The 11,997-nt window shown below is 37.4% G+C and overlaps 4 protein-coding genes across 5 annotated transcripts; 1 reads left to right on the top strand and 3 right to left on the bottom strand.

Moving 5' to 3' along the window:
• Positions 1 to 1,302: 1,302 nt before the first annotated feature.
• On the bottom strand, positions 1,303 to 4,457 carry LOC108976282 (zinc finger protein 2-like). Of its 2 annotated transcripts, none has more exons than XM_018945265.1 (10): positions 4,213 to 4,457; positions 3,597 to 4,149; positions 3,297 to 3,516; positions 3,027 to 3,236; positions 2,560 to 2,962; positions 2,349 to 2,481; positions 2,087 to 2,175; positions 1,850 to 1,994; positions 1,628 to 1,683; positions 1,303 to 1,573 (listed from the first exon to the last, which is right to left on the bottom strand). In XM_018945265.1, exons 1-10 carry the CDS (start codon positions 4,339 to 4,341, stop codon positions 1,415 to 1,417), a joined length of 2,097 nt encoding a protein of 698 aa, XP_018800810.1. In that variant the 5' UTR covers positions 4,342 to 4,457; the 3' UTR covers positions 1,303 to 1,414. The 2 variants fall into 2 exon arrangements, with proteins under 2 accessions (XP_018800810.1, XP_018800811.1); XM_018945266.1 differs by having other exon boundaries at positions 1,429 to 1,573; positions 1,855 to 1,994.
• A 60-nt stretch (positions 4,458 to 4,517) lies between these two features.
• LOC108976281 (mitochondrial tRNA-specific 2-thiouridylase 1) lies at positions 4,518 to 6,019 on the top strand. The gene is made up of 5 exons (XM_018945263.1): positions 4,518 to 4,617; positions 4,681 to 4,846; positions 4,925 to 5,109; positions 5,172 to 5,398; positions 5,454 to 6,019. Exons 1-5 carry the CDS (start codon positions 4,542 to 4,544, stop codon positions 5,970 to 5,972), a joined length of 1,173 nt encoding a protein of 390 aa, XP_018800808.1. The 5' UTR covers positions 4,518 to 4,541; the 3' UTR covers positions 5,973 to 6,019.
• A 60-nt stretch (positions 6,020 to 6,079) lies between these two features.
• LOC108976280 (cell division control protein 45 homolog) lies at positions 6,080 to 8,497 on the bottom strand. The gene is made up of 3 exons (XM_018945262.1): positions 7,882 to 8,497; positions 7,220 to 7,791; positions 6,080 to 7,164 (listed from the first exon to the last, which is right to left on the bottom strand). Exons 1-3 carry the CDS (start codon positions 8,221 to 8,223, stop codon positions 6,348 to 6,350), a joined length of 1,731 nt encoding a protein of 576 aa, XP_018800807.1. The 5' UTR covers positions 8,224 to 8,497; the 3' UTR covers positions 6,080 to 6,347.
• A 404-nt stretch (positions 8,498 to 8,901) lies between these two features.
• On the bottom strand, positions 8,902 to 11,945 carry LOC108976291 (moesin/ezrin/radixin homolog 2). Its single transcript, XM_018945289.1, has 5 exons — positions 10,625 to 11,945; positions 10,459 to 10,561; positions 10,185 to 10,394; positions 9,894 to 10,130; positions 8,902 to 9,823 (listed from the first exon to the last, which is right to left on the bottom strand). Exons 1-5 carry the CDS (start codon positions 11,173 to 11,175, stop codon positions 9,035 to 9,037), a joined length of 1,890 nt encoding a protein of 629 aa, XP_018800834.1. The 5' UTR covers positions 11,176 to 11,945; the 3' UTR covers positions 8,902 to 9,034.
• Positions 11,946 to 11,997: the final 52 nt, after the last annotated feature.

The following is an 11,997-nucleotide window of genomic DNA, read 5'->3' as shown; positions in this document are numbered from 1 at the left end:
TAGGTTAGATGTTTTTGCTTTATTTTATATTTTGTTTTATTTTTCGTGATTCTTATATTTTCTGTTAAATTGCGTACAAATTTGCTTGCTTCAGATTATTTTGTAAAATGTGGCTGTTGTTGTTCACAAAATTAACACTCGCTAGAACATTTATGTTCATTTCAAATCGTAAAGCATAATACTACGTTCACATATGTACATACATATGTGTATGTGAATGATTGAGGTGAGCAAACAACAACACGCGCCGTTAAGCACCACTCACTTGATAAGACAGAGTGCAGCACAATAACTTGCACAACTTCAATCAGAACACTCAAGCACAATGCAATACAAAGTCACACAGACAGACACAGCAAGCGTAAACTAAATGCCCGCGGCACTGTTTACATTTGACGGGTTTTGTTGTTGTTGAAATTCAAAAAGCACAAAAACAAAAAACCACAAATACTGTTAAATTGCTGTGTGTTTATTTTGTTGTTGTTGTTGCGCGCGGATGCTGACACAATTGTGGCTTGACTTCCGGTCGGCGTTCTTTACTTTTCTGTTTTATTTTTAGTTTTAGATTTCTAACACACTTTGAATTTTTCAATGTTTCGTAAGTGCCGTTAGAAATACATGCGGACACAACGTTGGCCACCGAAGAACTAAAAGTGATTATTTTGCGCTGAGCACATTTGGCCGTTAGGATGCTGCGAAGTTACTCATACGTCCTGTACGCCATACAACGGTGTGAGTTAGGATGGTAGATAGTGTTGCCACAGCGCTGTACAAAGTTGATTACGAGTTCGATAGTATTATCGATTACGGGCATGCTGATTAAAGCAAAATAACTGTATAAAATCAAGTCAAAATAAAAAAAATTAGAAAGGAAAATATGAACGCATAAATGACATCAAAATAAAAGATATAAAATGAAAATTCAGGCGCAGCTTTGTAAAGAAAATTCAATTTAAATACAATAATTTAAAAATATTGATAAATTTAGTTGAAAAGTAATAAAAATTAGTGTAATAAATCAAAAACGAAGAAAAACATAAAAAACAATGCAATAAGTGATGAAAAAAGATAAGATAAATAAAAAATTAAGCTTTACAAACTTTACAAATAATATAAAAAAATAACACTTGAGCGTAATATTATTTTATTTTTAGATTAAATTTATTTCTATAATCTTAAAAAAAATTACTAATTGATTAAATATTTATTTATTTATTTTTAGAACTTATTGCCTTACATTTTTATACATATTTATTTATTTTGAGCTTATTCCTACATATATTGATTTTAATGTTTTAAAACTATTTTTTTATTCTTTATTTTCGAAAACTTTCCGCTTTTGCACTAAAAACGGTTACAGTCAACATTAAAAAAATTTTAGTAACAAGAGCTATAAATTATTATTATTTTTTAATCAATGTTTATCGCCTAACTCCTTGCCGCTCTGATCTTGCGCCCACTCTTTTGGGTGTTTCCACTTGCGATGCGTGTATAAATTGGAATTGCTTTTAAAACGTTTGTCACAGTAGTTGCAGGTGTAGAGATCTTCCCCGGTATGGGTGGTCATGTGCTCCTGAAAAAAAGAAATTGAAAATGGCAAAAAGTTTAAAAGTAATAGCATACTGACCCGCAACCCCCGCTTTGTGCTGAAGTTGCGCGCACACACCTGACAAACATGTGGCTCTGAAAAACAAAGAAATAAAATAAAAATAAAAAAACGCAATAAGTGATGAGAAAAGATAAGATAAATAAACCAAAAAACCGGCAAAAAATAATTGGTATTTAAATAAATGAATGGGACGAATGAAATTTATTTATGTTTTTTTTTTTTTCAATATATATTTATCACCTAACTCCTTGCCGCTCGCATCTTGCGCCCACTCTGTTGGGTGTTTCCACTTGCGATGCGTGTATAAATTGGAATTGCTTTTAAAACGTTTGTCGCAGTAGTTGCAGGTGTAGAGATCTTCCCCGGTGTGAGTGGCCATGTGCTCCTAAAAAAAAAATATAAAAAAAAAATTAAAAAAAAAGAAATTTAAAAAGTAAAGAAAAATGGCAAAAAGTTTAAAAGTAATAGCATACTGACCCGCAACCGCCGCGTTGAGCTAAAGTTGCGCGCACACACCTGACAAACATTTAGCTGCTTCTCAATGGCATGGCACAGACGCTTGTACTCTGAAAAACAAAGCAGAACAAAAAAAAAACGCAGTAAAAAAAGCAAAAAAATTTTGGTATTTAAATAAATGAATGATAAATGAATGTTACAATCAACGTTAAAAGAATATTTGTATCAAGAGCTATAATTTATTATTTTTTGTTCAAACAATGTTTATCACTTAACTCCTTACCGCTTTGATCTTGCGCCCACTCTGTTGGGTGTTTCCACTTGCGATGCGCGTATAAATTGGATGAGCACTTAAAACGTTTGTCACAGTAGTTGCAACCGTAGAGATCTTCCCCGGTGTGGGTGGCCATGTGCTCCTAAAACAAGAAATTAAAGAAATAAATTTAAAAAGTAATGAAAAATGGCAAAAAGTTTAAAAGTAATAGTATACTGACCCGCAAGCGCCGCGTTGTGCTGAAGTTGCGCGCACACACCTGACATACATGTGCCTGCTGCTCAATGCCGTGGCACAGACGCTTGTGTTCGTTCAGTGCTACACGCGTCGCCTCTTTCGTATCACACAATTGACAGGTGTACATGCTCGTTGGGTCCGTATGTCGGATCATGTGCACACGCAAGCTAGATTTGTTCGCTAGCCATTTATCGCACTCGGTACACTGAACGCCTTGACCGCGCCGCTTGGCGCTTGTGGACTCGCGCCGCGCGCCGTGTTGCGCCAAGTGACGCACATAGCACTGCTTGCCGCTCACTTCTTGCCCGCAGTGTTTGCATACAAATAACTTGCTGTTGTCGTGTACACGCTTCATATGCTCTTGCAGGCGCACGGCATTCGCAAAGCTGCAAAATTAATAAGTGAAATCTAATATTAAGACCCGCGCTATAAAGTAGTATTGCAATGTACCTCTTCGCGCAGATCGCGCACTGCTGCTGTTCCGTATCCTGTGCGTCGTTCATATGCTTGCGCGCATGTTGCTGCAGAAACCGCACTTTAGCAAAACGCGCATCGCATATTGCGCACACGTGCGGCAGCTCTGTTGCTTTCGGATGCTTCAGCAGCATATGATTGCGCAGGCAAAGGCGGTCAGCGAAGTTCATGTCGCAGTCGGTGCAGCTTTAAAAAAATTAAAAATGCTGAGTTTCAAGACATTATATTGGCATTTTTGCCACTTACAAAAAGTATGTGGGATTACGATGTACATTTATGTGATCTAACAACATAAAGCGCTTATAAAGACGCTTCTCACAGCAAACTACATAACCGTTGGTATTATGTAGCCGCTTGTAGTGCACTTTAAGTGATTTAAAGCATTTCGCTTCAAATTCGCACACTTCACATATCAGCTGCAAATGCTTGGCAATCAATTTGTCCTCCGCGGCCTGACTTTCGGCATCTACGAAAAAGTTGTCGCATTATTGTATATATGTACATATGTACATCTGCTAAGAAAAATCAGAAAATAGTGCGGCTTACTGTCACGCCGTGGGCTTCCATTTTTCGATGCAATTATAATGCTTTCTGTAACAGATAGTGTGTTTGTGTCGCGCTCTGCTTCAGTATTTGTATGTGTTAGGTTTTGTTGCAGTGTTGTGTCTTGCATATCAGTCTTATTGAGTTGCGGATGCGTATGCTGTCTGTTTTTTACATTGTTAGCTTGCTCTTCCAACGCCAGTGTCGCCATTGTGGTGGCACCATTTCTTACTTCTACAAATGCTGGTTGTTGCTCGAGTTGTGTTTCTGCTTCGCTTTGTACTTTGAAACTCCCCTTCGGACTGGTTTTTATATTTTCGTGTGTCTTCAAGCTTACATCCTTGCGGTTTAGGGGAACAGTCCTGTTTTGTGTAGCTTTATGCATAACACTATCATTCGCAGAGCAATTTTCTGTTGCATACTTTTCGAATGAGCACTTAAGCGCTGTATCTTGCTGCGTGTCCGCCGCCTGTCGCTCAGCTATCAGCAAGCAAAATTTGCGAAAATTGTCTACGCTGGCCCAGCAATTCACACATATAGCATCGTTACTAGTAAGCTTGAAATATTTCAACATTAAACAAGGTACTTCACTTCCATTCAGTCAAAATTTACAACTTACCAACAATCCCATAAATTTGTGCACCGTAGCCAAAATGTCCGCCGAAGTCTTACTAACGTCATCGCACAAGGGTATTACTATTTTATCTTGATATAAACACAAGCTGCAATGCGTTAAGTCCGTTTGCATTTTACAAATTCCTCTCTTAAAAGTGCAAAAAATATTTAATACACACCATTTGCGTCCACTATAAAATAAACACAATTTACAATTTAGCTTGTCAGCTGCTAAACCGGTCAGCTGCTCACCGGTTTGCGGACTGTCAAGCTGGTAAACAAAAAAAAAAACAGCTGTTAGGTGAAAAATCGAGAGGAGTCAACTTTTTTAGGATGTTCCGCAATGTTGTGATTGGCATATCCGGTGGTGTCGATAGCGCCATTTCGGCGTTGCTACTGAAGCAAAAAGGTTAGTGCTACAGTTTTCAATATAAAAGAATGCTAGTAAAGCTGTGACTTATAATAAATAAAGGCTACAATGTGATTGGCGCTTTCATGAAAAATTGGGATGAATTTGATGAAATGGGCGCTTGTAGTGGTGAGCAGGACTACCGTGACGCGGAGTATACATGCCAAAAGCTTGACATTGAACTACATACGGTGAATTATGTTAAGGAATATTGGAACTCGGTGTTCAGGTGTGACTACTATGTGCTACACTAACATTTGCCGTCTTTAATAAACAATATACATAAATAATAAATTGCCATCTACAGCTCTTTCCTGGAAGATTATCAGAATGGACTGACGCCAAATCCCGATATACTTTGTAACAAGTATATAAAATTCGACTTATTCTATAAATATGCCACAGAGCAGCTGCAATGCGATGCCATTGCTACGGGCCATTATGCAAAAACAAGTTTTGGTAACCTTCTGCAGCACTACAACGCTAACGGTGGTATGTACGTTACTTCATTATGTTGAAAATGTGCTCAAGCAAATAGTTTCCCTAAAACATAGACGTGCATTTGCTCATACCACGGGATACGTTCAAGGATCAAACTTTTTTTCTCTCTGGCATACAGCGACACACGCTCAGTCGCACCATGTTCCCGCTGGGTGACGCGTTGAAACAAGAAATCAAAGCACTAGCGCGTGAATGCGGCTTAGAGCGACTGGCTCAAAAGAAGGAAAGCACCGGCATTTGTTTTGTGGGAAATCGCGATTTCAAACACTTTATTAAGGAGGTAAAACTTTGCAGCACATTTTCCTGCTGAATAATATCATGTAGTAGTCTTACAGTACATACAACCGCGCACTGGGCATTTTGTCGATATAGACAATGGAAAAATTGTGGGCACACATGAAGGCATACACACGTGGACCATTGGGCAACGTTGTCGTTTGGCCTCGTACCTGCGTCCATATTTTGTTGCGCAAAAAGATGTCGCCAATAATATTATCTACGTGGCTTCGGGTCATGAGCATCCCGCGTTATACAGCGATGTCATACACGCAGGTGCCCCAAATTGGCTGTGCAACGACCCCTTAAGCGCTGGTGCTGACGTTGCTGGTCAGCAGTTGCGTTGCCGCTTCCGCTTCCAACACACAAAACCTCTAGTTGATTGCGTGGTTGAAAATTCAGCCACCGAGACTGCCGGCGTGACAATAACTCTAGATAAGCCATTGCGTGCGCTTACGCCAGGGCAATATGCGGTTTTCTATAGCGAAACGACTTGTTTGGGTTCAGCGCGCATCGTGAGTGCCTGCCGAAGAGCGGAGGAGAGGTTGGCTGAAGTGGAAATACTGAAACAGAGTTGACAAATAAATAAATAAATAAATATTTATCTTATGCCACTAATAATGTAAAAAAAAAAATTGAAAAAGACGTAACTTCGTTCATTTTCTTTCTATTTAATCTGGACTTTTGTAGTATTATTTTAATGCACGTTTTTGTAAAGGTTTGCATTTAAAATTTCATTTTTTTTTTTTTTTTTGATTCAATGCGTTAACGGCATTGACCAATTACAAAGTCATCGTTGTGCTATTGTTTACAAATATAACTAGAAATCGAATATTAACAATCTTATCAGGTTATAAAACGGTTAAATATTGGTTACATTTCTTATAAATAAAACGTGTCTATATTATTAATTAACTTAACTGCTTATAAACTAAACTTAAAAGACAAATTTACTAAGCCAAAAGCACAGTGAGCGCATCTAAAAATTTCGCCATATCATTTTGTCTAATTTGTATTAGCGAGGTCTCGAAGAAATCCTGTAAAATAACTGCATTACATTTGCCAGCGGCCTGTTCAAACGCTTTGCCAAAGAAGTTTTTCGGTGAATCTTCACGCACCGGTGGTATACCCACCAATAGGCACAGGCCACGTTCCAAATCCACCGGACAACTGGCGATTAGCGGCAATTCAGGCGCTTGCCGACTGCGCGATACCGCGACGTGACCGTGTAACATAAACTTTGCCAGCAAAGTCAAACCATACGGGTAGGAGAAATATGTATTTTCTTCATTTAAAATGTAGTAGAAGAATGTGCCTGTAGACAGCACTTGATGCGCCTCTAAGCTGCTTTGTACTTGTTTGAATATGGACGATAGTAAGAGTTTGGCATTTTCGATGCCTTGCAACATAATGTCACGATGATTGCGCGATAAGCTATCCAACGCTTCCAAAAAGCAATCCTCTGGTGTTTTATCCTTTTTCACCGATTCCAAAATGGCTAGCATGCCATATACGTAATCGGCCGCCGAATATCGATTTCGATAGCCATAATTGAGCGTGAATGAACCATATACTATATCCGGAATGTTATATTTTTCCGCCAGTTTTTCCAACATTTTATAGAACTCCTGACGCAACACCAAATCCATTGCGCTGAACATCTGTCTCGCTTGCACTAATGGCAAACCCATTTCGACCAGCAACTCATGCAGACGCTTCTCGCCGCGCAAAGTCCACAAACGCAATTTGCACGCACAATACATGGAGTAACTAAAAATATAAAATGTCAGTTAAATTAGTAAACGAAAAAATTTGATCTACACACCGCATTGACTCCACCACACTCCAGTGTCGGTACAACACTAAATGCAAGTCATTTTCAAAATTTATCTTCGAAGCGCTCATATTGCTCTGATCGTTTGTTTTATTTGTTAAACGCGATACATGCGACTGCACATTCTCAATTTCCAGCGTATATGCGCTACTCTCTATTTTGCCCAAAATCAATTGCTCTGTGAGACCCACAATGGCCCACCACAACAAATCCATATTATCCTTGGATAGTTTCCAAGCTAATTCAAATATGTTTAACGCCGTCGAACGCCCATAAAAACCGTATTGTGTATATTCGAACATTATACGATCACGTTCATTCTCCCATGTACGACGTTGACGTTGCTTTATAATACGCTTCTCGTGACGTTCAAGGCGACTCAGCTTCTGTGCGGGTGGTCGATCAACTTTTTCACCGTTTTCTTCATCAGAACCGCCGGCACCACTATCATGGCCTGCATCGTCATCACCGTCATTATTACTGTCCTCATCTTCTGATTCACAAAATATGGATTCGAATGTGGGTATATTCTCTTCCAGAGCCGGATCACCTAATATGCACACCTTCAAAAAATATGTATTATAATTTATTAAAGAAGTGACATTTGTATATATTTTATGTATATCCCAAACATAGTATGTAATATAGCCCACCTGTCGGTCACTATAAATGTTGCACACATCCAACGGCCGATGCGCATCGCAAATAAAAAACGTTACGTCCTCTTCGGGTTGCAGCAATTCCACAACGTCTACACAACCGCCGCAATTCACTAGCAGCACGTACTTTACATCACCCTGATGTTCGTTGTAAGCGCGTTGCAATCCGGCCAAACCCATTATTGGTACCACCGAATATAGCATGTGGTCATATTTGAAGAGGGACTGCAAAATCTTACTAGCACATATAGCATCGATATCATAATTGACAATTATAAGCAGGCGTTTGCCCACTAGTCGATTGTAGAAATCCTGTCTGAGGTCTTGTATAAACATTGCAATTTTTTATTATTTGTGTACACTAAATAATTTCTTTCGTTTTTTTTCTTTTTAAATATGCTGTGCCTGGCAGCTGCTCGCGATCACTACTTAAGCTCTACATAATTATTGACCGTTTCACGCTAAATAATATTTATATTCCTATTTATTTCTTCAATCCACGCGTTAAACTGCTGTTAGTATTGTAATCCTATTTTTTTATTTGTTCGTTATATCGTTATTTCAGCAGCGAAATAAAGTTTGCAAAATCTCCAATGATCGTCCTGTTCACTTTCCCATGTTGTTTTAAAAAGCGGGAAACTCTTGTTCGTGAGGTATGTTCAATTTGAACATTGTTTAAACAGAGTTGCTTTTGAAATGAAAACAAATGTAACAAAAAAAATATATATATAATTTCAAAGCATAAAAATAAACTTTTAAGAATTAAAAAAGAAGTTTAAGTGATAGAGCAAAAACAAAAATTAATATATTATATTTTTTATGTTGCATACACAACCAAAAATTAAAAAAGGTGAAAGATTGATCCTAAGAGAAGGAACGTAGTGACATTGCATATTGGCAAATTTAAATTTTCAAGTTTAATTTATGAATATTTATTATAATTTAAATAAAATCATTTAATTATTTATATTAATTTTTTTTAATTAATATATAAATGAAGACACTTCAACGATATACTGTATAACAGCAAATGTTTTATTTAAAACTAAGATATACGACTTGTCACTTTTTTAGCACTAAAATCTATAGCGAAATTCTAATCGACAAACGCAATTGAAAATACTAACTATTATATTCCCTTGCCCACCTACAGTTCCTCGAAGAAAGCCACACGCGCTTTAGTCGAACCTGATTTTAATTTTTTCAACGTTGAGTATTTCGTTTCGCCTGCCTTGATAAGCGCATCACTAAGTATATCAAAATTACTTTGATTTTCCTCGATTTTCAACAATTCAATTTGTGAACGTAATGTTTGCAACTGATTTTCCATTTGTTTGGATTTCTTTAAATACTCTGAGCGACAATTTGCGATTTGCTCCATTTCAGCATCGGTGAGTATGAATTCCTTTATTTCACAATCATCGATTAACTCGGAGCAGAGGTCGTTTTTGGCAACGCTAAGATCATTGTGAGATGTCGTCAAATCGACGCCGCCAGCCGTTTCCATATCAATAGTTGAATTGCTGTTGGTCAACGAAGGTGTACTAACAGCCGTATTTGTAGCCGATACAACTACGGTATTCCCTGAAACGGCCACTAAACTATCGGTGGATGTTTTGCGTCCATGATTGATAAAATTAAGCAGACGCGCAGTGGCTTCACGTTCGGCTAATTGTGCGCATTGTAGCTCTTTTCTCAGCTTTTCCGCCTCTGCCTCTCGTTTATCTTTTTCGACCGTTAATTGATGTACATAAAAGTCCGCATCACGTATCTTTTTCTCCAAATCCATTTTCTCATGTTCGATTTTCATTTGTCGCTCACGGAGACGATCCATTTCCGTTTTGAAGTGGTGTGCTTTAAATTCGGTCAGTTGCATTTGCTCCTCATTCACGCGACTTTTCTCAAAGTAAAGCTCCTTTGTCTCCTCGGAACGCCGCTAGGATCACAAAAATAAAATAAATAAGTTATTTTATTATATTTAAATAATATAATGCAACTGCACTTACCAACGCATCACTAGCCATGTGCATCTCTTCCTGTAAATGATCATAACGCTTTTGCAGTTCATACCGCTCCCGTTCCGCCTTTTCGCGTAGCTTCTTCTCGCGCAAAAACTTGGCGCGTTCTTGTTGACGCCTCTGTTTCTCCTCTTTTGCTTGAGCTTTCATTTGCTGTATTTCCATAGTATCCGGCTTACGACGTCGCATATAAAGATCATGATTGCCTTTACACAAATCTAAAATCTAACGAAAAATAATATATAACCACTAATTACGTACGTTGACGAACATGCATACCATTTTATTAATATGCAAATCTTGTGAGTAGAAAATAAAATTAGAAACTTTTGTGTCCACTAGACGTATGGTAAATTTTTTATCGTCGAAGCTCACATGTCTTATTTCGTTCCATTGAAACGTAGTACGTGGTGAGAGCTTATTATTTTCTTCATAAATATTGAGTCCAATTGCGGTAACGCCCAGCCATAATTTGGTTTTATTTTTATTCTGTGAAAAATATTGAGTTGTTTTCGAATTCATCTTAATTTCAAAACAGCTGAGCCACACTTACAGTAATAGGAAAATAGTTTACACCATACATATCTAAATCTTGTGCAATCTTCAAGTATTCCATTTCAACTTCGTCACGAGTCATCGGTTCATGATCCATATACCTATAGAATAATTTTCTGGGGTAAACTTTGCATCGTATAATTCCTAGTATACCATATACTGACCATGTCTTAATGCGTTCCTCCCACATTTCCGGCGTCATTTGATACTGGTCGGTAACTTTTTTTGGCAACAAGTCTGCACTCGCTAACATACCATCCTTATAGGTTTCATAGTCGTAAGGACCATACTGAACGTGCACAGCATATGATGCCAACAATACTGATGCTTCCGGCCGACAATATATATCCATAGAAAGTATACTTTGTTTAACTTGTAGAAAAAACAAATGCTGTGTGATTTCTTGTATTAGCTCTTCACTAACATTCTCCGGAAAATATTTTGCATAGAAATTGAAAACGTAAAACCCATTAGGTTGCACCTGTATGCGTTGATCTTTTACTTTCTTGTCCATCTTTAGCCAGGATACATGTCCACGCGTATCCACATACTGCAAGCCAAAATACCATGATTCACGCAAGCCTATGGTGCGACAAACCAAATCAAAAAGTTCCTGTCCCGTTTCGCGATACCCCAAATTGAATTCTAATTCGGAATCGAAGGTTACCACCTTCACTGGTAGCGAGCGATTTTTCTTCAACCGAAATGGACTCATTGTTATGCAGACATTAGTGCATATATTTATTCCTTGTTTCCAATGTCTCCGAGTGCACTTTGTTATTGTTTTGTTATGTTGTTCAAATTTGTTGCTACATATTTTTTTGAAAATTAAATGGTTAAATGGTCAAAATTTGTTTGTTAAATATTCATCCCTAATTTGGCACTTCTTAAGGCACATAAAATTTACAGCACACTGTGCCTGACAGCCCTCAGCTGCCAATCTCTTTTATAGTTTAAATATAGTTTGTATGATCTTTTTATTACAAAATATCATTTTTTGTTACAGCGCGATCACTAAAAGTGCAAATTGATAAAAAGAAATGAAATGAAAAGTGAAAGAGAGCGAACTGTCAAATGACTCAAAACGTAAAACATCAGATTGTTGTTGCATGAATGGAGCATAAATAGTTGTCGAGTGCGCACGCACTGAATGTACTAGTGTTTCAGATATTCACAAACAAAAATAATTTATTATTTTAAGACGTTCATAAACAAATATTTGGCTTTTAACATGATTCAAATTATTTTTACAGAGTTGACGTGCACCATCTGCTTTAATAAGAACATAAGCTGTTGTCAATTACTAACCAACATATTGCTTTCACAGTTCGATGACTTACGCATTAATTTTCTGTATTGAGTATGGATTTACATTTGTATGTACGATTGGAACATGAACTAAATAGTCGTTTCTAACGGAAACAGTTACTTAACTTATACGTTATTCTATCATATATCATCTTACATTTTTTAAGTTGTTATGGTAAATTAAAGTATACATAGAAGCCTGTTGCTTTAGCTATTTATAAATTTGCTT

This window comes from Bactrocera latifrons, unplaced genomic scaffold (genome assembly GCF_001853355.1).
Source record: "Bactrocera latifrons isolate USDA-ARS-PBARC rearing strain unplaced genomic scaffold, ASM185335v1 scaffold_74, whole genome shotgun sequence".
NCBI classification, from domain to species: Eukaryota; Metazoa; Arthropoda; class Insecta; order Diptera; family Tephritidae; genus Bactrocera; species Bactrocera latifrons.
Note: the sequence above shows the minus strand (reverse complement) of the source record. Positions and strands in the feature narration are given on the sequence as shown.

What these genes read in the sequence shown, in the direction of transcription:
- LOC108976291 (XM_018945289.1), bottom strand. Translation starts at nt 11,175, where the DNA reads ATGAGTCCATTTCGGTTGAAGAAAAATCGCTCGCTACCAGTGAAGGTG. An exon ending in TAAACTATTTTCCTATTACT is followed by an intron (nt 10,395 to 10,458) that starts GTAAGTGTGGCT and finishes TATTTTTCACAG; the next exon opens with AATAAAAATAAAACCAAATT. An exon ending in ACATGGCTAGTGATGCGTTG is followed by an intron (nt 9,824 to 9,893) that starts GTAAGTGCAGTT and finishes TTGTGATCCTAG; the next exon opens with CGGCGTTCCGAGGAGACAAA.
- LOC108976282 (XM_018945265.1), bottom strand. Translation starts at nt 4,341, where the DNA reads ATGCAAACGGACTTAACGCATTGCAGCTTGTGTTTATATCAAGATAAA. An exon ending in TGGAAGCCCACGGCGTGACA is followed by an intron (nt 3,517 to 3,596) that starts GTAAGCCGCACT and finishes ACTTTTTCGTAG; the next exon opens with ATGCCGAAAGTCAGGCCGCG. An exon ending in TGCGAGCGGCAAGGAGTTAG is followed by an intron (nt 1,684 to 1,849) that starts GTGATAAATATA and finishes TTTGTTTTTCAG; the next exon opens with AGCCACATGTTTGTCAGGTG.
- LOC108976281 (XM_018945263.1), top strand. Translation starts at nt 4,542, where the DNA reads ATGTTCCGCAATGTTGTGATTGGCATATCCGGTGGTGTCGATAGCGCC. An exon ending in TATTGGAACTCGGTGTTCAG is followed by an intron (nt 4,847 to 4,924) that starts GTGTGACTACTA and finishes TGCCATCTACAG; the next exon opens with CTCTTTCCTGGAAGATTATC. An exon ending in TCAAACACTTTATTAAGGAG is followed by an intron (nt 5,399 to 5,453) that starts GTAAAACTTTGC and finishes GTAGTCTTACAG; the next exon opens with TACATACAACCGCGCACTGG.
- LOC108976280 (XM_018945262.1), bottom strand. Translation starts at nt 8,223, where the DNA reads ATGTTTATACAAGACCTCAGACAGGATTTCTACAATCGACTAGTGGGC. An exon ending in ACATTTATAGTGACCGACAG is followed by an intron (nt 7,792 to 7,881) that starts GTGGGCTATATT and finishes TATTTTTTGAAG; the next exon opens with GTGTGCATATTAGGTGATCC. An exon ending in AGTGTGGTGGAGTCAATGCG is followed by an intron (nt 7,165 to 7,219) that starts GTGTGTAGATCA and finishes TTATATTTTTAG; the next exon opens with TTACTCCATGTATTGTGCGT.